Genomic DNA, 22,736 nt, shown 5'->3' on the forward strand with positions numbered 1-22,736 from the left:
CCCTTGTTCTGCAGCTGCATAGAGCCTGTACAGGAAGTGGTTACTTTTCAGGCCTAGGGCCCTCACTTCTCCCACACCCCTGCCTAGTGAAACAGCTGCTCTTCAAACTTTGTGGCTCCTTTTCATTCCCCACCTCACAAAACAGCCCCTATTTTGGTCTCCAGCCCACACACTGGTGGCTAAGTGTGGGTGGCTGACTGGCTGGTGAGGCGAAGGCCTGAGAGTGGAGAACAGAACTTGAGGAGTTGAGAAAAGCAAGACTCAGGGAATACAAGACAAGCAGAAGGAGGGGTGACAGATTAAAGGTGGAGTGGCTCTAATGGGTGGCAGAGTCAGCAAATGCCCATTGGTGTCGAGCAGGGGTGGGCAAACTTTTTGGGATGAGGGCCACATCTGGGTGGGGAAATTGTGTGCAGAGCTGGGGCAGGGGGTTGGGGTGCGGGAGGGAGTGCGGGGTGTGGGAGGGGGTGCAGTGTGCAGGAAGGTGCTCAGGGCAAGGGGGTGGGGCAGAAGAGGGGTGCGGGGTGTATGAGGGGGCTCAGAACGGGGTTGGGGGGCAGGAGGGGTGCGGACTGCAGGAGAGGGCTTGCAGGAGGAGTGCGGGGTGCAGCAGGGGGCTGGAGTGCACAGGGATGCAGGCAGGGGGCTTAGGGCAGGGAGCTGGAGGGCGGAGTGCAGGCGGGGCTCGGGCTCTGGCCCAGAGCCACTTACCTAAAGCAGCTCCGGGGTGGCAGCGGCGTGCACTGGGGCCAGGGCAGGCTTCCTGCATGCCTGCCTTGTCCCCGGCCCCGTGCCGCTCCAAAAAGCACTGCGGCCCTGGGGGAGGGGGAGTGGAGGGCTCTGCATGCACTGCCCTTGCTGAGCTTCCATATACCTCCCCCCGAAGCTCCCACTGGCCATGGTTCCCTGTTCCCAGCCAATGGGAGCTGCAGGGGACAATGCCTGGAGCCCTCTGCCCCCCCACCCAGAGAAGTGGTGCTGGCCGCTTCTGAGAGCGGCACGGGGCCCGTGGCGCCCCAGGGGCAATCCTGCGGGCTGGATCCAAAGCCCTGGCAGGCCGGATCCGGCCCACAGTTTGCCCACCCCTGGTGTAGAGTATACAAAGTGCACCCGCTAAACTAGCCGTTTGCATTCTTTCCCCTGCAGAGGGGGCTTTGGGCAGCTTGGAGCTTGAACAGCCTTCTGCTCCCATCCACACCTGACTGAGTGCTAATGAGAGCAGGAGAAAGCACAGCTGGCTGTGTCCAGGAGGAGAGGAGGGAGTAGTAAAACTAAAGCAAGGGAGACAAAATACATTTATTAATTTAAAAAAATTAAGTTACTGACAAAATGCTAAAACAAATGAGCATGCTCATAGGATTGCCATACACAAATAGCTTTAGAGCAGTCCACAAAATATACGGTAACCCAGGGGTTGGCAACCTTTCAGAAGCGGTGTGCTGAGACTTCATTTATTCACCCTAATTTAAGCTTTCGTATGCCAGTCATACATTTTAACGTTTTTAGAAAGTCTCTTTCTATAAGTCTTTAATATATAACTAAACTATTGTTGTATGTAAAGTAAATAAGGTTTTCAAAATGTTTAAGAACCTTCATTTAAAATTAAATTAAAATGCTCCTCTTACGCCGCCAGCCTGCTCAGCTCGCTGCCAGCTTGGGGTTCTGTTCACCTAGGCCAGCAGCGAGCTGACCAGGGCCTGCAGCTGGGACCCCAGACCTGGGGGGAGGGGTTCAGGGGTCAGGGCAGAGGGCTGGGGGGGTGCAGGGCACAAGGCTGGGTGTGTGTGAGGTTCAGGGGTCTGGGCAGTGGGGGTGTGGGGGGGTCCAGGGCAGAAGGCTGGGTGTGGGGAGGGGTGTTCAGGGGTCAGGGCAGAGGGCTGGGGGGTGCAGGGCACAAGGCTGGGTGTGTGAGAGGTTCAGGGGTCAGGGCAGTGGGGGTGTGGGGGGGTGTTCAGGGGTCAGGGCAGAGGGCAGTAGGGGTGTGGGGGGGGTCCAGAGATCAGGGCAGAGGGCTGGGGTGCTCGGCTTGTAGGGGTGCTCCCAGCCCCCTGCCCTGAGCAGCTCATGGCAGGGGGCTGGAAGGGATATGCCCTGTTCCACCCCCTTCCCCAAGGCCCCGTCCCTACCTCTCTCTGCCTTCTCTACGGAGCTCTGTGCATGCTGCCGCTCTTCCCCCTCCCCTACACTAGGGCCATCAGCTGATTGGCCCACGGAAGGAGAGGGAGAGGGGGAGGGGCAGGAAAGCACCACCCTGGGGGAAGAAGCGGGGAAGTGGGGAAGCTCGGCTGCCGCAGGACCAAGCTTCTGCCTCCTGCCCCCGCAGGGGAAAGCAGTGGGGGGGGGGGGGCTGGAACCGTGGCAGCGTGCCACTCAAAAATCAGCTTGCGTGCCGTGTTTGGCACGTGTGCTGTAGGTTGCCGACCCCTGCGGTAACCTATCTGTAACTGTTGTTTTGTGAAATGTAATGCAGAAGTATGCCCCCATGCACCAGAGCCAGAGGACTTTGCCTAGCAGTACCCATAGGAGTGGTGCTCATGCCCTGCACCCCAGCCCCTTCCCTGACCATATAAGGGCAGCACCATCCTAACCCCCTCAGCTTCTCTGCACCAAAGGTCAGAAGCACAGACTCGGATGCAGAGTGGGTTGTGGAATACACATCTGCATCACATCTCAAAGTAAGACAGTTATAGGTAGTTAACCATTTTTTCGTCTTCGAGTAGACGCAGCCATGTATTCTCCTTAGGTGACTTGCAAGCAGTACTCGTAGGAGGTGGAGTTTGGAGTCTATGTACACAAGGACTGAAGGATTGCTTCCCAAAGTTTTCATCTGATCTAGTTGCAGTAATAAAGGCATCATGGTCTGTAAAAGTATGCACAGAGGCCCAAGTGGCAGCCCTGCAAATGTCCAATATAGGAATGTCACTTAGAATACCATCAACATTGCCTGGGCTCTCTTGGAAGGAGCTCATACCCTTTGAGGAGGCATAGCCCAGGTTACTTCCTATGCAGTCATGATACAGGAAATTATCCACAAGGCACTGTCTGTGAAGCCACCACTTGCCTCTTCATTTCTTTTGCATATGAAATAAATACATGAGATGAGGAGCAGAAAGGTTTGGTCCTATCCAGATGAAAAACTAAACACTGCCTGCCATCCCACATGTGAAGACGTTGCTCCTCTGGAATTAAATGTGGCTTAGGGAGGAACGCTGGTAAATATATGGCTTGGTTCAAGTGAAACTGGAAAACCACTTTGGATAAAAAGTTAGGATGTGGCCATAAGGTTACTTTGTCTTTAGAAAACTGCACGTAAGGGGGCTCCACCATCAAAGCCTTTAACTCACCCACCCTCCTTGCAGACATTATCTCCACAAGGAAGGCAGTTTTCTGACACAGAAGGGAGAAACAGGAAGTTGTCAGAGGCTTGAACAAAGGTCCCATAAAAGCCGCTAAGACAGTATTAAGGTCCCACAAAGGAACTGGCTCTTTAACAAGTAGACAGAGATGAGTGACTCCTTTCAAGAACCTCACTGCCATGGGGTTTGAACACAACAACTTCCCATGGATGTGCAGATGAAACACAAAAATTGTCACCAGGTGGACTCTCAAAGAACTAAGTGCAAGACCAAAAGAATGAAGGTGTAAACAGATAGTCCAAGATGTCCTGCATGCCAGTTAAATTAAGCTGAACTCCCCAGGCTAACGACCACATCGAGAAATGATTCTACTTGGCTGAACAGGTTGCTCTGGTGGAGGGCTTTCTAATATTGCGTGAGACTTGCTGGGCCACCTCTGAACATCTCTCCTCCTCCTCATCTAACCATGCAGCATCTGTGCTGTGAGATGCAGGGAGTTGAGTGCAAGATGTAAAACCTGACCATGATGCTGAGTCAGGAGATTGGAATGAAAAGGAAGGGATATGGGATGCTGAACCAACATTGTGAGGAGGTCAGAGAGGGAAAAAAAAGAAAAAAAAAAAAAAAGATTGTTTCAACCACATTGGAGCAATGAGAATGAGCTTGGCACAGTCCAATTTCAGCTTGAGAATGATTAGAATTGGAGAACAAGCAACAGGAGTGACAATTACCAGCTCAGGTGAAAAGCATCAGTCAAGAAGCCCAGACAGAAACCCCCATGGGAGCAAAACAGCCAGCATTTCTTGTTGTCTTTCATGGTGAAAAGGTCAATTGTTGGGTTGCCCAAAACTGCAAAAATGAACCACAGCATGCTGAGCTTCATGGACCATTAGCGATTCAGGGAGAAATTTCTGCTCAGATGATCTGACAGGTGATTCTAGACGGAAGGTAAGTGATCGGCCCTGCGGAGGGAATGATCCGCTCAATGCAAAACTGCCAGAGCCTGATCACCTCCTGACACAGCATGTAGGAATGTGCTCTCCACTGTCTGTTCACATAATACCTTGCAATGCTATTATTGGTGAGTATGAGAACCACTGAGTCTCTCCTGTGATTATGAAAGATCTGACATACATTGTAGATGGCATGAAGCTCCAGGACACTGATATGAAGTTTCCTGTTCTGACCACAGGCCTTGAACTTTCAGCAATCGCAGAAGTGCTCCCTAACCTATTAAGAAGGCATCAGTGACAACAGTCCTGGTTGGTGGGGACTGAGCAAAAGGAATGCCCTGGCACACAGTGTCCTGATTGGCAGAGGAAGCCAGACCAGTCTGTCCAACGGATGACTATTCAGATGATAGACCAACTTCAGCCACATTTTAAAAGGCGTAGCTTGGCATATTGGACTACCTGTGTGCATGCAGCCCTATGGCTAGAACCTCCGGCATACTCAGGTTGTTGTTGAGGGTTAAGACTGCAACTCCAGACATAGTGAATTGCCTGGACTTGCTCAGTCAACACAAATGCTCTTGCACTGGGTAGGATCTATCAGGGCCCTGATTAACTTGATTCTTTGAGTTGGAATTAATGCTGACTTCCTGCAGTTTCAGATGAGTTAGGTTATGTGGGACCTGGACATGATGGAGGACTTCCTCTCTGGACTTGCCCCTCAGTAACCAATCATCCAGATGAGGGAAGATATGAATTCCCCTCTTCCTGAGGTATACTGTCACCACAACCGTGCATTTGTTAAAGACCCAGGGAGTAGAAGACAGGCCGAAAGGCAGCAGGATGTACTGGTAGTGCTGGTCCATCGTGACAAACTGGGGTAACCTTGTGTGGCTTGAGAGAATTGCTACATGGAAATAAGCATCCTTAAGGTCCAGGGCAGCAAATCAGTCATTGTGATTTAAGGCTGGGAGGATAGTTGCTAGGGTGACCGCACAGAATCTCAGGGAAGTCCAAGATAGAGGCCATCCTTCCACTGGGCTTGGGAACCAGGAAATACTGAAGTAGAATCCCTGTCCCTGATGCTGGAGGGGGACCTCCTCTACAACCCCCAAAGCCGGTAGAGACTGAACCCACTCAAGGAGCAGTGTCTTGTGAGAGGGGTCCCTGAAGAGGGACGGGGTCTGGGGCTAGAGAGGAGGGATGGAGAGGAATTGTATGGCATAACCTGATCTGACAGTGCTTGGGACCCAGTTGTCTGGGGTAATTGAGTCCCAAACTTCATAAAAACAAGTCAGCCTGTCCCCAAATAGTGGAGCATTGAGCAGGAGAGGTTACTACTAGCTCACTGTCCTGGACACACATGTCAAAATGGACACTTGCTGCATGCTGGGGGTGGAGTGGGGATGGCGATGAGCTGGCTGGTTAAATCTCAAACCAGAGGACCTTTGCCTCTGGGATCTATGGCCCTTATGAGAGCAGTCCTGCTGCTTTACAGGAAGGGAGGACTGTCCAAAAAAATGCTGAGTGGTATTGCTGCTGACTGCTATAGTAGGGCCTCTTCACAGCCAGAGTATATACACTCCTAAATAACAAAGTAGCTCAGGAATCTTTTAAAAAGAGCAGGATTTCATTGATTTTTTCTGAAAACAAAACCTGACCATCAAACAGTAAGTCCTCAAAGGTCTGCTGTACATTGGAACCAATGCATGAATTCTGCAATTATGAGGCACTCCTCATGGTCACAACCAACACCATAATTCTGTCCGTGGCAACCACCACATCCAGAGCTGACTGCAACAAGGTCTTGGCCACCATATGGCCTTTCGCAATGAATGACATGAAACTTTTCCCTGGAGGGTTCTGGGAACTTGTCCACTAACTTTTACATGGCTGCCCAACTGACAAAGTCATACTTAGAGAGCAATGCCTTGTGGGTTCTCAATGCACATTTGCAGGGAAGAGGAGGTATACACCTTCTTCCCCATTAAATCCATCCTCTTGGACTCTTTGTCCTTAGGGGTGAACTTATACCTCCTCTGCCATGCCCTGTCATTTACTGTAGTTACCACCAGCAAATTAGAAGATAGATGGGAGCCAAAACCCTGCACAGGGACAAAGTATAGCTTCTCTGAATGCTTCACAGTGGGAGGCAATAAACCTGGAGTATTCCAGAAAGCCTTTGCAGGTTCCAAGACAGCTTCATTTATTGGGAGGGCTACTCTTCCTGGAGCTGATGATTGGAGAATATCCAGCAGTTTATGCGTATTCTCCTGCAGGAATTCCACCTGGATACCAAGGTAGCAGCCATATGCCTCAGGGGTCTTGATGCGCCTTAAAATCCCCAGATATTGCAGAAGAGGAAGATTCCAGCATTGTAGAGTAATATGGAGAAGACAAGGGGCTGTTGTGCTGCACTGACGAAGAGTCATGTTGGATACGGTCAGAACAGTTTGTGCTGAGAAGGTTTGGGAGCAGGAGCCACCATTGGGACTAGTGATCTTGCTCTGGCGTGGGTTGAGGAGTGGAACCCCAGGGATTGAGGAGCATTCCAAGGAGACCACTGGGCATACAGATAAGACACTGGTAGCCAGTAGCTGCTGTCCTGACTGAGACAGATGCCAATCTTGGTACTGATGGTGATCTGAGGGCAATCTCTGGTGCCTACCCAGGGATGAGGGAGAGGATGGCCATGACCTGGATCTTGAGAATTCCTGGAGGTTCTCTGGTGGCAATGGGGGAGCCAATCCCAACAGAGCAAACAAACAGACTCATCTGAAGCTCTACATCAGGGCGGCACCAGTGCTGAAGAGGACTGGAGAATAGGCATCAGCAGTAATTGAATGACAGACACTCCAACCAGGTATTGGGAGAGGCACTAGTACCCGAGTCAGTACCAAGCTTGATGAAGAGATCTGCCACCACGATAATTACAATGCTGAAGGATGCACCAACATCGAGGAGGCCTTTGGTGCCGGGCCTCAAACCCACAATCTGAGGCCCAGGTGGTGCCACTCCGTGATGCAGCCAGAAGGTACATATGGCAAAACAGAAGACAAGATGGAAGAAGCCTAGGGAGGTTGTGGAGTTTCCACCACTGGAGGTTTTTAAGAACAGGTAAGAAAATCACCTGTCAGGAATGATCTAGTCATTACGTAGTTCTGCCTTGAGTGAAGGGGACTGGACTAGATCAGTGCTTCTCAACCAGGGGTAGAGAGAGGTCTTCCAGGAGGTACATCAACTCATCTAGATATTTGCCTAGGTTTTACAACAGCCTACATGAAAAGCACTAGCGAAGTCAGTACAAACTAAAATTTCATACAGACAATGACTTGTTTATACTGCTCTATATACTATACACTGACACCTAAGTTCAATATTTATATTCCAATTGATTTATAATTATATGGTAAAAATGAGACAGTAAGCAATTTTTCAGTAATACTGTGCTGTGATACTTTTGTATTTTTATGTCTAGTTTTGTAAAGCAAGTAGTTTTTAAGTGAGGTGCAACTTAGAGGTATGCAAGACAAATCAGACTCCTGAAAAGGTACAGTAGTCCGGAAAGGTTGAGAGCCACTGGACTAGATGACCTATTGAGGTCCATTCCAGTCCTACACTTCTATGATTCCACATTTAACAAGAAGTGTCAAGTCACCCTGAACTTTAAAGAAACCTTTGTTCTGGCCTTAAGCTAATGATGCGGGAGCATACAAGGGAGAGACTGTGCAGGAGAGAATCAATTATATCAATGAGGTCTACTCAGTTGTAGTAGTAAATGTGTTACACATAATTAAATCAAACTTGTGAATACCCTGGATTTGCTTCAGCCCAACGTGAAACAATGAGGAAAAAAGACACTGCCAAAGAACTCATATAAGTTTACCTGTCAATCATTTCCTGAGGTCCCTGGTCCATTCCCATTCCTTCTCTCTCTAACATCACAGCATCCAGAAAAGCATCTTCCCAGAACTGCACCTGGTCCCACAGTGTTGAGCGCTCCTTACCTAGGCAATATTAAATAAGAGTTCTAAGCTCTCATTCCAGTCAGATATTGGAAGATCAACTCCTTTCTTCCCGTTCCATAAAGACACCCCAAGCCAAAACAAACCCACAGCAAAAAGGTCATTTTTAAAATTACAAACAAGAGCACAACAGAGAGAGAAAAGACACTCTCCTATCCTAATCTATAGTACACTCTGACAGCATCTCCCCCAAACCTCAGACATAAGGAGCAATCTCGTAACTGTCCCTTGAGTGTACACCTTCCTCCTAAAGTTAACACTGCCCACAATGGGATGGTGCAGCTCACAAAGAAGTGAACAGGACAGGCCACAATGCATAGGAGTGCTGAGCAAAGATATTACTGCAAACACACAGAAGTGGAAAGAAGAAATTATTACTTAGAGAAAAGGTTTCCATTGCAGCGTCCTCTAACTGGTCCCAGACAGATCCTTTATCCCTCCCTGCACAATTCCGAGCAGGCAGGACCATGGCAGCAAAGAGAAAGGGAGAGGATGAAAAACAGGGGAAGAGAAGAGAGGGGAGGGGAGAGAGAGCTGTTGATTAATGCAAAGTTCAGATCAAACGAGTTCGCAGAAAAATATGCTCGTTATTGCAGGAAACATTTAGCAAAGGGCTAGTGAATCTTCAGAGTGCAGTAGCCCTCTGTTCAGGCTGAACTCTGCACAGAACAGTAATATATTTTAGCCTTCAACACATTATCTAGCTCAGTAGTTTTCAACCCGCGGCCTCCTGTGGGTCCACAGACTACGTCTAAGGTGTTCGCAACAGGTTGTCATTACCATTGAACAATGGTTTTCAGCCAGGGGTCCACAGACTATATCTAAGATTTCCAAAGGGGTCTGCACCTCCATTCAAATTCTTTTTAGGGGTCTTCAAATGAAAAAAGGCTAAAAACCCACTTATCTAGCTAAAAACCTTTTCCTCTCAGGATTCCAGAATTAATTCATACTCAAGGATATGCCAGCATGGGGCTCAGCACACTAAGCCTTATGCTAACTACAATTTCTCACTTATCTTCCCTTACTATTTTTACCCTTGACAAATCCTCCACTTCCTTCCAAAAAACAAAACCTGAAGTGCCATTCTATTTATTGCCTCAAATGTGGAAAGCAATGTACCCCTGAGAACAGAATCTCTGGATGCCATTAATTGGAATATGCAAGCTCCAGTCTACTCTCTGTGTACGACTTCTCCAGCTTCCCAAAAAATTAACTTACCCAGAAGCCCTTCATAGAGGTAAACCCGCAGGCTCACATCCTCCAGAGCTCTCCCTGGGCTGCTGCCCTGGATATCCTTCACACTGTGCTTCAGGCTTTGAGATTTACCCTGAAAAATAGGGGGAGACAGACATCAGAAAGGCTAATTTAACAGCCATATGTAGGATTGTATCTTACAACATATTCAAGTATAAAGCCATGTTAGTTTGCAAACTATCTTTCATACAATCTATTTCCCAAATAGTTTACAGAGCTAAATAATAAATTTGAGCCTATAGTTAGAGGGAGAGAGAAATATTATGCAGGTTCAGCAAAGAAGGAAGATGTTTTGGGATGTCATTTGAAAAATTATGGGGAGCTGAGAAGGTGCAGAAATACAGAATGGCTGTCCAGGATGGAACAGAAGGTTCTCAAACCAACATAGACAAGATTGTGTGGAGGGACAAAGGTGGCCAGAGCTAGGATGAGAGGAAGCAAGCAGAAGATTATAGAATGACAACATTTTATTAAAGGCTAATACAAGTACATGGATCATTTGAAAAACAAGAATAATTTTAAATAGAACCAGAAAAACAAATGAACCACCAGTAGAGTCATTTGAGGATGTCCATTACATTGCTGGAGTGCTATGTACATATGAGAACATGTACAGCAGCTTTTATACCAATACAGTTTGAAAAAATGGGACTTGAGGACATAGCAGAGAGAAATGTAATAGTACAACTGGAGATAACACATGGACTAGGATTTGATAAGGTATGAAATTATAACAATGGTGTATGTGGGCAATAAGCAGATTAACAGACCCAAAATGTACAAAAAGGAGAAAAAAGTAATGCTAAGGATAATGCCAATATTAGAGACAGCGGAGGCAAATGAGAGCTCCGAAATGAGGCAAGAGATTGAGATGGAGTTCAGGATGATCCCCAAGTTCAGCAAAAGCACTTCTGTAAACATGTAAGTAAAGGAAGTAGAGATGAAGACACAATTTTATTTGTTCAAGACAGATAGAGAGGCTGGAAAAGGAGGTCATTAAAGGTCACCCTGAGAGGTCAAAGGGGAATGAGGTCAAACCATAAAAAAAAAATGAGAGAAGCAAGTGGGCATCCACCACCTCTTTAAGAGATTCCAGAGTCTGGCAGGTCTCACTGTTGTGAAATCGTTCCTGATGTTCATCCTCAAGGGATATCACCAAATTTAACAAAAACCAAACATAACTGAATTTTTTCACCTGCTATTACAAGTTACATCTAAAATTCCTGTAACTCAATTTTTTTTTTAAATGTATTTTTCACTATTTTTTCAGTTGACAGCACTTTGCATCGAGTCATTATCACCGTTTCCCATTTTGTGAGACTCTTACAAAACAATAGGGGAGCAGGAAAGAAAAGGGCTTGTAAAACCACAAAACCAGTTTGGGGGACTAAGGGGCTGGTACAGAAGAAGAGGTTACTCACCTTGTGTAGTAACTGGAGTTCTTCAAGATATGTATCCCTACAGATGCTCCACTTCAGGTGTACATGTGCACCATGCACCTTCAATTGGAGATTTTTGGTAACCGTGCCAATTCGGCCTGCTCATGCCACCTACACATCCTCATACCTCACATCAAGGCTATATAGGGCTGTGTGGGTGAACTGTCCTCTGTTCCTTCTCCTTTGCAAAAGTCTCTCCAAAGAAATGCCAAGAGGAGAAGGAGGGCAGGTAGTGGAGCTCTCACAGAGGGACATATCTCAAAGAACTCCAGTTACTGCACAAAGTGAGTAACCTCTTCTTCTTTGGGTAGTGTCCCTATGGATGCTCCACTTCAGGTGACAACTGAGCAGTACACTCAGCAGGAACGGGGTGCTTTGGAGCAGAATCCAAGTTTTAAGAGCATTCCCCAAGGGCAGCATCTGACCTAGAAGAATGGACCACTGCATAATGTTTGAAGGTGTGTATCAAAGTCAAAGTTGCAGCCTTGCAAATCTCCCCAGAGCATGTGAGTAATGCCACAGAGGTAGAGACACACCTTATGGAATGGGTTAACATTCTAGGAGGAGGTTTTATAATGGCAAATTCATAACACAAAATAATATATCCAGAAATCCAAAGAGTCTCTGGATAGAAATTATGACCCCTTGGACCTGTCAGCAATTGGTACGAACAGTCTGGAAGACTTCCTAAATGGCTTGATTCTGTCCAGACAGAGGTCTAACCTCCACCTGACATCTAATGTATCCAGGATAGCATTCTCTCTGGTCTGACGTGGTTTCAGAAATAAAACGAGGAGATGGATGACTTGGCTGATGTGAAATTCAGATGACACATTAAATTTTTACCTAAGATGTGGACATAGTAAAACCTTGTCCTTGAAATATACTGTAATTGGGGGTCTGCCATTAAAGTCTGTACTTTCCCAACTCATTGGACAGAGGTGATGGCCACTGAATCAAGTTTAGATCCCATACAGCAGTAGGTTCTTTAATCTGATGGGAAAGATTCCTCAACCCCTTGATAAACCTCAGTGTCATGAAATGAGCAAACACTGAGAATCCCTCAACTGGTGAATAAAAAGCTGTTATAGCTGCCAAGTGGACTCTCATAGAACTCGGATATAATCCTGACTTTTTCAATTCCAGGAGGTAGTTGAGAACAGCGGAGAGGGAAGAATGAGCAGAGGAAATATACCACTGGTCACACCAATGGTTGAATCTCTTCCATTTTTTAAAAGTATTTCATGTGGATCCTTTCCTACTGTTTAACAACACCTGCTGTACCTCTGTAGAACAGGACGTCTCTGTTCCCACAAACCATTCAGGAGCCAAGCCTTGAGGCAAAGAACTCCCAGGTCGGGTGGACAGTATGACCAGCATTTTGAGAGAGAAGGTGGAACTGAGGGCAATTTGCCTGTGCAGCTTATGCAGTCTCGGTGCAGGGCATGAGGATGTTTAAGGGGTGTACACAGGCTGAACAGACACTGCCACCGAAAAAATCTTTCATCAAAGGCACATGGGGTACACACGCACCTGCAGTGGAGCACCTACAGGGACACTACTTGAAGAAGAACCTGAAAGTTGTTTTAGCTAATTGTTTCAATTGCATAGATGTCAAGTTTATGGTAATCCTTTACAAAAGTAACCATTAACTGAATGTTATCTCATTACCCCTAGTGAAACTTTTTGCATCATCCTCTGTAAGTCTTTTCCCACACAGCATTTATACTCTTAGCTATGTCTTACCAAGCTATTCATATAATACTTGACATTTACTTAGCAATTTACAAATATTAAATAATTAATCCTCACACACTGCTTGGGAAGTAACTAAATATCATCCCCCACAACCCCAATGTAATATGAACAATTCTAATCACTGCATATAACAGAATAAATCATTTTGTACAAGGTTTTACAGTCTAATGATGGACATTAAGCCGGAGGGGGGACAGATCCTATTTGAACACATAACAAAGGAAGAGTCTTTCAAAGTTGCTACACGTTTAATTTTTGGGAAGTTAATTGAACAGCATAGGCGTGTTATAGCCAGTTTAGCCAAGTCATGTAAATAAATGCACCAAGAGAAATCTATTTACATTGTTGGATACGGTTATGCCCAAAGTGCATATGTTTTGGAGATAAACATGTTCTGGCTAATAGTTTGAATTTCAGTGCCAATTCAGATCTGCTAACTAGGAACTGGTATTTAAAGAAAATCCCTACTGACATTCTGATATTATTAGAACAGTGTTTTAAAAACTACAGAACAGCTGTTAAACCCAGGGAGGGCCACCATTCACCCACACTGAGCAGCTGTTTCAATGCAATAAGGGATCATTTTGTCTTTGCTGCATAAAGCCATTCTACCATCAAGGGTAATATAAATAGAGAGGGGAGACTGCAGAAGTATTAGCTTGATTGAGAAGCATATCTTGAGAGTGGGGAATTAAATACTATTAGTGCCCATAGTACGAGAGTGAGGAGTAAGCCTGCCATACACACAGTGTATAATATGCAGGCCCTTGAGAGGAAGCGTTCAGAGATCCACAAAAAACTTCTACCTGCGGTATCAATACACTACAGAATTCTGTCAGTGCTGATTAGCCCTTGCAATTGGATCCAGGATCCATAATACTATGATCCCTCACCCACTTTACACCTATTCAAGTCCTATACAAAATTTCATTAGAAAATCAAATGTGCCCTTACAAAGATGGAGCTAGTAGCAGAGTTTGTCTCAATTTCACTGTCTGATACAGTGTTCCGTGATCCTGTCAGGTTCCCACCATTCTCCCCACTGAAGCCATCACCAGCATTGCTGCTCAAGTCACTGTCCGCTCCTAATGTCTCTCCAGAGCTGTTACTAACCTATGGAGGAAAACAAAGCAATTTAGAATGGTTTATTTTCTTCATTAGCACAAGATATTGTGGAGAGAAGAGATGTCAAGAGTGTCACCCTAAAGCTGAGTAAGACTCCAAGGCCCACTCTTCCCAACAGCAGCACACTGCATTTCTATCCTGTGTCACAGGACCTTCCCACCAAACCCTACCCTACAGAAAGAGATAATATTAGCAGACTGTTTGAAAAGACATTTAAAAATCCTTTGAGTTAACACATCTCAGAGCCCATTCAAGTTAGACACAGACAGCTAGGTTGTTCTCCCTATCCCAGTAGACCTCACCACCTTACAGGTCAGAAACAGGGCCATGGAGAGTTAGATATTTAGATTATAAAAATTCCACTTCAAAGAAATTCAGAAAAGAAAGCTAGAAAGCTCGTCTGGCAGGGTCCCCACAGTGGAGAATATCAGACAAGAATTGTACCCAAGAGAAGGTTCAGTCCCTTTCACCTAATACATTTCCTTACTACTTTTTTTTTTTTTAATTAAAAGAGAAGAGATAAAACTACCCAAATTTGGATCCTACAGGCCATTACAAGCAAATGTATATGTATATAAATGGCTGCAAGTGTGCCCCTGCTCTAGAATGTAACTTTAGAAAGTTTATGACACTCTTTATACACTCAAGCAGCTCCAAAGTTACAGGTTTGCGTCTTCTGTGAACAACCCCCCCCCCCCCCCCAACACACACACAAATGTTTATCAGCCTGAGCTCTTGTTTTCAAAGTGATTGCAATCTAACACTTTCACAACAACATTAACCATAGGGGGAATAGAAAAATGTAAACACCCCCCAACAGCAAAGAGCACCGCGTACACGAGGGATACTTGCCTACAGAAGGAGCATATGTCCATATGTAAGGTACACATGCACACCACACACTCAGAGGCTGTACAGGTAGAACACACTATGGAGACACTATCAGAGCAGACAACACACAGAATGCAGACAAAACAGAATACACGCAACCCACATACACAAATACATGCATGCACGTTCTATACACACTCTTCCACCACTGCAAAAAGTTAAGTACACCAAGATTCCACTTTGGCCATGTCCTACCACTGTGCTAACTTCAGAATCCTGGCTTGTGCTTCGGATCATAACAGCTGGCCCTGCACTGGCAACAGAGTCCAAATCACTCTTCTGCAACCAGACAAACAAAGGGTATAGGAAGAAAAAAATCCATGTTATATATTATAATTTCTATCAAGAGTGACAGACAACATTTACCACTACTTTTGGGGCCTCTCTCTTAGAGAAGCTTAAACTGCAGGCCTCAGATATTTGCTGTGTGGAGCCAGTCGAAAGGACAGTCTGCCCCCAGCCTGTCAGATACAGCAATACCTTTTCAAATGAAAGCTATGTGACTGAGGCAGAGACAAATATTTCCAGCACCAAACAGGAGAAGAGTTTCACCAAATGAGAGCACTTGAAAGGTTCTCTCAAACTCTAGAAAGCTGCCCACAAATAAGCAATGGAAGCATAAAGACACTGACCTGAGAGCCTGATGTCAAACTCAGGCCGCTGTCTGCACTGATTTGGGATTTTTTCTCGTCTGTCTCTCCCAGATCAAAGAAGTGTTTCACACCTTCTGACCCTGGAGAGAAGGAAAAGACATTCATTACTGTAACAAGGAAAGGCATTGTGGTTTAAGGCAGATGCTAGACTGGGAACAGGAACAGTACCAGGAAGACAAGCCAGAGCTTCTTGTTCTCTAGTTCCTTAGTACTGTAAACAACAACAAAGCCCAGCAGGTCACATCTGCCATCCTTCCAGTGCTACTTTGTGTCTCACAATGCCCCGAGGAAGCAGTCCAACAGTCTTAATTACTGACTGTCAGTAAACAGTACCTCTCAGCAAGACCTATGGTATCCATTCAAAAGAGACAGAAAGACAGAACAAACAGGTGTCAGAGTCCAATTACAACAAACATGCGGAGCAGTCACTACTCAACTCTGGAAAGCCACTTCCTTTGTTCTTGGTAAAACAGCTGATATCTAATTATTTATTAATACTGCCAGTGTCATTTTTTGTACAACTAATTGATTGTCTTCTTGTGCTGAATTTGTTAGGTTGCCAGCAGTTGTTACCCCAGTAGTTTTTCCTAAACCAAGTGATACATGGTATGACCATGCAGCCAAAGAGCAGACGGTAGTAATTTGTGCCACACAAATAAGAGCGTCAAGTGAGATGCTTTTGGAAAAAATTACAATATTGCATGTTACTTTAAGACATATATGAATACATAATGAATGGCGCTCCAGAGTTTGCAATCACATAGGTCAGTTGTGAGAGAATTTCAGCAGGTCTGAAGGCATGCATTCACTAGCCTACTTCATCCAAAAAGAAAAGAGAAACAGAAATGAGATAAAAAGCTTTATGTTAAGGTCCCCATGCAATACTGAAGCCATCTTCTCTCCCCTCCTCTGATGGGATGACAGAAGGAAAGAGAGAGAAACAGCGCGTGTGCCTGAGGAAGGATTTGGAAAGCACTGTGCAATGGAAGTAAGGAGGCAGGAGAAGAATATGCTACAGATTATATACAGGTAACCACTAAGCTCAGAAGGGAGAAGAGGCTGAACGCAACACTTCTGCCATATCCATATCTGCCAACTGTTCAGTAACAGGGACACATGACAAGCAGCTGGAGGATTTTTCTTATATACTCATGATGCATATAGATACAATATCCAGTAACTCTACAAACAATTCAGCAATACCTTACACTGCAACGATACTGAACTAGGAACTGAGAAGAGCATTTTTATGTTAGATATCTATCACCAAACAGTGCTAACATTAGAGAGTGAAAGAAGCATGTGTGAGAGAGATAATATACATGGTGTATATAAAGATTTATGGGCATGAGTTTGGGATGACATTACTCATGAGTAGCAAAGCTGAAAGTTAGCTGTGAAGACCACCCCAAAGGCTGTACATATTTGCATGTTCTAGACTGCCACCCCATCAAGGATTCTCTATATATTTTGCCAAAAGTATATTTCAGAAATGTTATGTAGTATACAAAAAAATATTTTGGTACTATATTTTGTAACCCTCTGCATAAAAAGCCAGATGTCTTAGTTACTATAAATCAGTGTCCAGGACTCAAATGGAGAGGAAAAACTACAAAAAAGTACATTCTATATACCTCAGTTAAGTAAATACCCTTTCTATTCATAACTTGTTTCTAGCCCTAGAAAGTCACAACTGTTGCATATCACACTGGAAAATGAAAAATCTACTATTTCCAGTGGTACAAAGGTACTATATTTCTAGCCCTGAGTGGTAATGAGATATGGGATCTTTTAACCTATCATTAGTGCAAGAATATCTATTTTTGGTCATGGGCCTTGGGCACGTATTCTTTTTTTTTTTTTTAAGGGAAAAATTAGGAAACACTTGTGGCAAATTGATTTGGAAAGTAATTACAGCTGATGGGAGCTGTTCTTAGATTTGAAATATTAAAAGCATAATAAATGTAATTCATCACACTATTGCCACTACATATATTGTGTTTTGATTTTATATATTTATATAGACACACATGCTTGTTACATATAAAACATTGTGCCATTAAAATTTATCAGGATGTGACCAATCTCCACCCAGCCTCCTTGGCTGTTTGTTCTTTCCTGGTTTGTTATTTGTCTGTCTTTACAAGACTGGGTTGTTATTTGTCTGTCTTTTTTTTTTCTTTCCCTCATCCATTTTAAGAGAATATAGTTCCTGCCTTGCAGAGCTTATGTTTGGTAAGCACCTATCACATTGTGGACATAAATCAGTCATAGACGCGTGTGTGTTTGGGTGTGTATACATACACACCCACACCGACTGTATATCGGAGAGAAAGTTTTATAGTATGTGTGTGTTAGGAGCACACATCTATTTCTAAAACTATTATAGCTGATAATTATAAAAATCAAGCTCGGTGAAGACTCTAAAAGAGGCCTCAGCTACCTAATTCACAATTCTTCCCAGAAAATTTAATTGGAAAGACTTATCCTCATTTTGTTTTTAGCTAGCACTGGCACTAAATACAATTCTTCACATATCACGGATCCATATTTCCTCTTCCCCAAAGTAATTTCATCCTGCAGTTCAATAGCAATCAGAAATAATCTACTGGGAGTTGATACCAGAGAACATAAATCTGCCATTGCTGGAGAATTGCAGGAACAGAGAGCCCTTCACACCACAACATTCAGACACAAACTGCTGTTAATGTAAAGGTACTGTCAGACAAAATTGCCTGACTACCTTCTAAAAAGAGGAGCTGGATTTTCATGGCAAAATTTATTCCAATTACTTTTTTAAGTGGTGAGGTGGTTTAGGGAGGCCTTGTACTGAGCAGAAAGCACATCTCCTCTTTTCTCTTTGCACAGAGAAACACGGGCACTTGATTTCTCCAGGGCACACTGACCTACTGAGGCTGCCCTAGGGTGCAGGATTTTACCTGAACACTTTGTTGTGCGTGCAAAAGAGCATGTGCTATGGGTGCACACTCACCCCAGGCCTGGGGAGTTGGCAGTTATGGGGAGGCTGGGGGAATCAGTTTCTATGTTTCATCATTTCCTTACTCTGTTTTTCCAAAGCTTTTTGCTTTTTCACTTCCTGGTGCTTGTTCCACAATTCTACCAAAGATGCAAGCAGGAGAAAAAGAGAAAGAGTCAAAGGCTGGTCAGACAGGAAAAAATGAAAAACCAAAAACCACCAAAACAACCCACCCACCCTTGTACCTCCAAACAATCAGAAATTAATGACAACTAGTGAGTGAAGGATTAACACCATTCTACAACAAATCAATGTTAGGAGTACAGAGCAGCATCATTGCCTATTTATGGGATTTCAAAAATTAGGGATGATCCAACACAGTGAATCAGCTGAGCAAAAACAAAAATGGTTTTTAAAACCAAATCTGCCCAGCAGAGCTCATCTCCTTTCTTAGGAAGGGCTGATTTAAAGATGGACATTTGGGTATTTTATCCCCAACATTTAGGTTATCACAAAACTTAATATTCACGCAATGTCATTGTCAAAGAAATGCGCAAAAGAAACAGCATTCCTGGCGAAACGGAAATTGCATTTTAAAAACTTTCCATTGTCAGTAATCTTGCTTATTACTAACACCACAGAGAAAGATTTTTTTTAAAAATAAATAAATAGGTGATTTTTTTTAATTGACAGTATCCTCATAAGTGCTGAGCTCCACCTACAGGCCAGTCCTAGGTGCTTTTCTGGCCAGGATATATATATATATATATATATAAATAAATAAATAAATAAATAAATAAAAGATATAAAAATGGAAAAATGGAAGGAGAAAAAACAGAAATCAGGATTCCAGTTATGGCAAATGCTACCCCAAAGACTTGAGGCAGGTCACAGTTGTCATGGAGAGGATTCCAAGGACAATACACAATGAAGAGGTCAAAGTTGGGGTTTTTTTGAGTCTGTGCATACACTCTCCTTTTCAAACCTAAAATAGAAGCACCACCCTGCACTATAACCAAGATTCTGCAGCTGAGACGCATTCATTCTCATGCTTGGAAACATCAAATAATTCCAGGTGCTGGCCCAGTGGCAGCATCACAAGTTGGTATACTGGAGCCCCCCATTTGAATGCTGAGCTTTCCCTCTGTCTCCCTAGGATGGTGGAGGCTGGGAATGCTACACAGGCAGGACTCTCAATTCTTGTAAGAGCAGGGAGGGGAGGAAGAAAGGAGAGAGGAGGGTTACTTTTCTGCAGTGAAACCTGCTCAATCAAAAGCACTGATAGAAGTGTGGCAGGAAACCCATCCAGACCTTGCAGATGGAGGTAAGTAAGGGAATCAGGCTCTAAATCAAGAAAAAAACAAGTTGGTGAGGAAGTCTATGACGATATACAAGAACATCAAAGGGATAAAGTTACAACTCCAGTGGAGGGCTCATCTCCCTCCCCAACATTTCGTAGGCCCCAGATTTCAAATTGCCGTGGGGGATAAGCTACAGTGATTGAGGCAGATAGCAGTGGGTGAGTGTTGGGAACATGGCTGTTAGACAAATGGGTTTTATTTCTGCTTATTAGCTATGACAATCGTGACTGATGGGTGTTTCCTCCACACTGACAAGCTGACAAACTAACAGGACACTTTTTCCAGGTTAAACAGTATCCTGTAGGCTTGGCTGCAGTTTCCCATGGCTGAGCACACCAACTGGCCTTCTCTGAAGTGTATTTACTATACGCTTTTTTTAAAATGCTGCTTCACAGTTTTTAAAGCCTTCAACTCTGTGATGGTTGGGGACCTGAACAGCAACGCTTTGTTACTAGGGTATCTTTCCTGAGTTACCTACCAATTCATCAGTTCTTAGAATGTTTATGGCACATGTTAAGATTTAGCGTGATCCAAAAGGGGATTTTGAGAGCAAAGGGCTTCATGGCATCTAAAAACAGCCTCAGCTTATACTGTGAAGTATTCTTTAGCAGAGAAAGGGGGTGGTCCTCTGATAAATCTGAGATTGGCAATTGAAATTCAGAGGCATGGGCATGGCATAAGAACCTGAATAGAAGGAGAAGGTAGCCAGGAAGGATCTGGTACAGACAGCTTAAATTGCCTGGGTGGTACAAAGTCTTTCCCCTTTGCAAAAAATTGCAAGGAGTCCAGTGGGTCTCTAAATATTAAATACTCCAAGTCCAAGACTTCAGAAAACACTAGACAGTTTTCACCTTGGTTTACTGTCCTTCTGAATAGGTTTAGTAATGACACTTGATATCAAAAAGCCTTCTACTGCGGTACAGCCTGGAGCCAAGCCAAAGAAAATATCCTGAGGAAGCCCTATTTTCAGAAAATAAAGAGAACATTTTTGCTCTGGGTCTTCCCTGTCATGGTTACCAGGACAGCATTAAGGGCCAGCAACACACAAAGATGGAAAATAAAATAGGTAAAAACAAAGATAAAATGCATCAAAAACTTCTTCATGGTGAAGTCTTCAGAAGCAGGTCCTGACCTGCCAATCCCATCTCAGAGCTCTCTGCAGGCCAGGAATCCTCCAAAATGACTCAGTGAGAAGGTCTGTCAAAGACTGGCTAGAACCAATGGAATGCAAACTACACACGTTTCCTTTGAAAGAAAGCTAGAAAGTATTTCAGCGAGAGAAACAGCCTGATCGGAAAAGCAAAGGGAGAAATGTGCTAGCTACTGGCTTTAAAAATGCTCCCCATATCAAAATTCCAGTGAAGGCACAGTATGGGAAGATGCCTGAAACTGGTAGTAAGTAATGCAAAATCTCATAACATGTAAGTGATTGGTGTTCCATTAGGCAAGAGAGGCCCAGACCCCACAACCTTTATAGAGATTTCCTGTCTAAAGTATTAATGCAAAACAAAAAGAAAAGACCCACTTTGTGTTGAAAAAGCTACCACTCTCCTAGTTAGACAGAAGAATGGCAAACACAAACAGAAAGAACTATGATAATAGGCTTTGCCATTGCTAGGGATGGAGAACACATCAATTTGAATACAAGACATTTTGAAGATTTAAATGGAGACAACTATTCTGAGAAAGGTCAAGGGCACAAGAGTGGTTCACATTGGAAAGAGTTCCCCTTGAATTTTTGAGAAGTTCTGTTGTCCCCTGCTTGTCTTACCTGTAGTATATCATAAGAACTGTATCTAATTAGTTGCCATTATTACTAGATGTCAGGTTCCATCACCAATTAACAATGCATGCATATGGGCAGCAGACAGGAAATGGTGCTGTACATGACACATTCCATTCATTCTGGTGATCTATTTTATCCTCCTTTTTCCCCCTATTTTTTTTTTTTTAAGACTGAGGCAAGCAGATTTCTGTTATTCAGAATTCCCCTACACAACAAGATTTGCTTTACTGAGAGGCTTATTTATAATATTTGCCTTCAGCGGCTTTTATATATCTTGATGCTGTAACTATCACCAAAACTTCCATATACTTTATTTTAACAATTCACTAAATTTAAAAAAAAAAAAAGCCTCTTCCCCCCAAAAAGAGCTGACTTGACAGAGAAGACAGTCTATGCATGACTTCATAAGGAATTTAAATACACAGTCAAAAGCTTGGCTGTGACCTAAACTCTGGTCATGTACCTCCAGGGCCCCTTTGAGTATCTTCTTATATTTTCCATAAAGATCAAAAAGGAACAATAATCCCATGGCAGCTTTGAATGGTTTACTTGTATGCAAGATGATCGCCAAAAATATATCTAGGTAGTCATCCAACATAGTCCTGCAGATCAAGTCCAGAACAGGAGATATCTCATCTAATCTGAGTTTGTTAGCTTCACTAGAGAAAAACTGTGTGGTGAAAGCCTGTGTGGTAACCAGAGACAAAATCTAAAGGGTAATCTAATCTCTGATCCTAAAAAGTGAAAGGAAAAAGTTTATCAACTTCCCACTGAGGTGGACCAGGATGCCTAAAAGCAATTGCTGTTGGAGCAGATGAATTTAAATTCAGGGTAGACTAGTTGCAGAACAAACTAGCCCAATGGAGAAGAGCAAGACACAGCTAAGGTGTCAGAAACAAAGTCTTCAAAAGAAAATCTTCTGCAGCAAGGCACATATGACATCACGAAATTCTATTCTACTAGGGGGATGAATTTCTAGCTCTCTCCCCCACAAGACTGGTTCATCATCTCCTGAGACTTATTTCATATTCCAACTGATTCCATAGTCCAAAAAGATGGCCCATGTTTTTAACATCCTTAATATCCAAATGGGAACCGAAAACTTAGGACCTACTCTCTTGAACAAAGAAAAAAAAAGCCATTGAGTAATGAATGGAGAAA

The 22,736-nt window shown here is 44.0% G+C and overlaps 1 protein-coding gene and 1 long non-coding RNA gene across 23 annotated transcripts in view; one reads left to right on the plus strand and one right to left on the minus strand.

Moving 5' to 3' along the window:
* Nucleotides 1-22,736, plus strand: part of LOC120403674 — a 77,252-nt gene that overhangs the window by 50,806 nt on the left and 3,710 nt on the right. The gene's annotated exons all lie outside the window — the stretch shown is intronic.
* MADD (MAP kinase activating death domain) overlaps nucleotides 1-22,736 on the minus strand; it is a 117,532-nt gene that overhangs the window by 36,633 nt on the left and 58,163 nt on the right. For 9 of the 22 annotated variants that reach the window (XM_039535104.1, XM_039535108.1, XM_039535103.1 and 6 more), the window contains 7 exons: nucleotides 18,515-18,568; nucleotides 15,431-15,531; nucleotides 14,994-15,077; nucleotides 13,737-13,895; nucleotides 9,550-9,658; nucleotides 8,710-8,772; nucleotides 8,193-8,313 (listed from right to left, as the gene is read on the minus strand). In XM_039535104.1, the coding sequence (XP_039391038.1) occupies nucleotides 8,193-8,313; nucleotides 8,710-8,772; nucleotides 9,550-9,658; nucleotides 13,737-13,895; nucleotides 14,994-15,077; nucleotides 15,431-15,531; nucleotides 18,515-18,568 (691 nt within the window). The remainder of the gene's footprint in view (nucleotides 1-8,192; nucleotides 8,314-8,709; nucleotides 8,773-9,549; nucleotides 9,659-13,736; nucleotides 13,896-14,993; nucleotides 15,078-15,430; nucleotides 15,532-18,514; nucleotides 18,569-22,736) is intronic. The other 13 variants (XM_039535122.1, XM_039535115.1, XM_039535119.1 and 10 more) reach the window with 5 other exon arrangements.

This window comes from Mauremys reevesii, linkage group 4 (genome assembly GCF_016161935.1).
Source record: "Mauremys reevesii isolate NIE-2019 linkage group 4, ASM1616193v1, whole genome shotgun sequence".
Lineage (NCBI taxonomy): Eukaryota > Metazoa > Chordata > Testudines > Geoemydidae > Mauremys > Mauremys reevesii.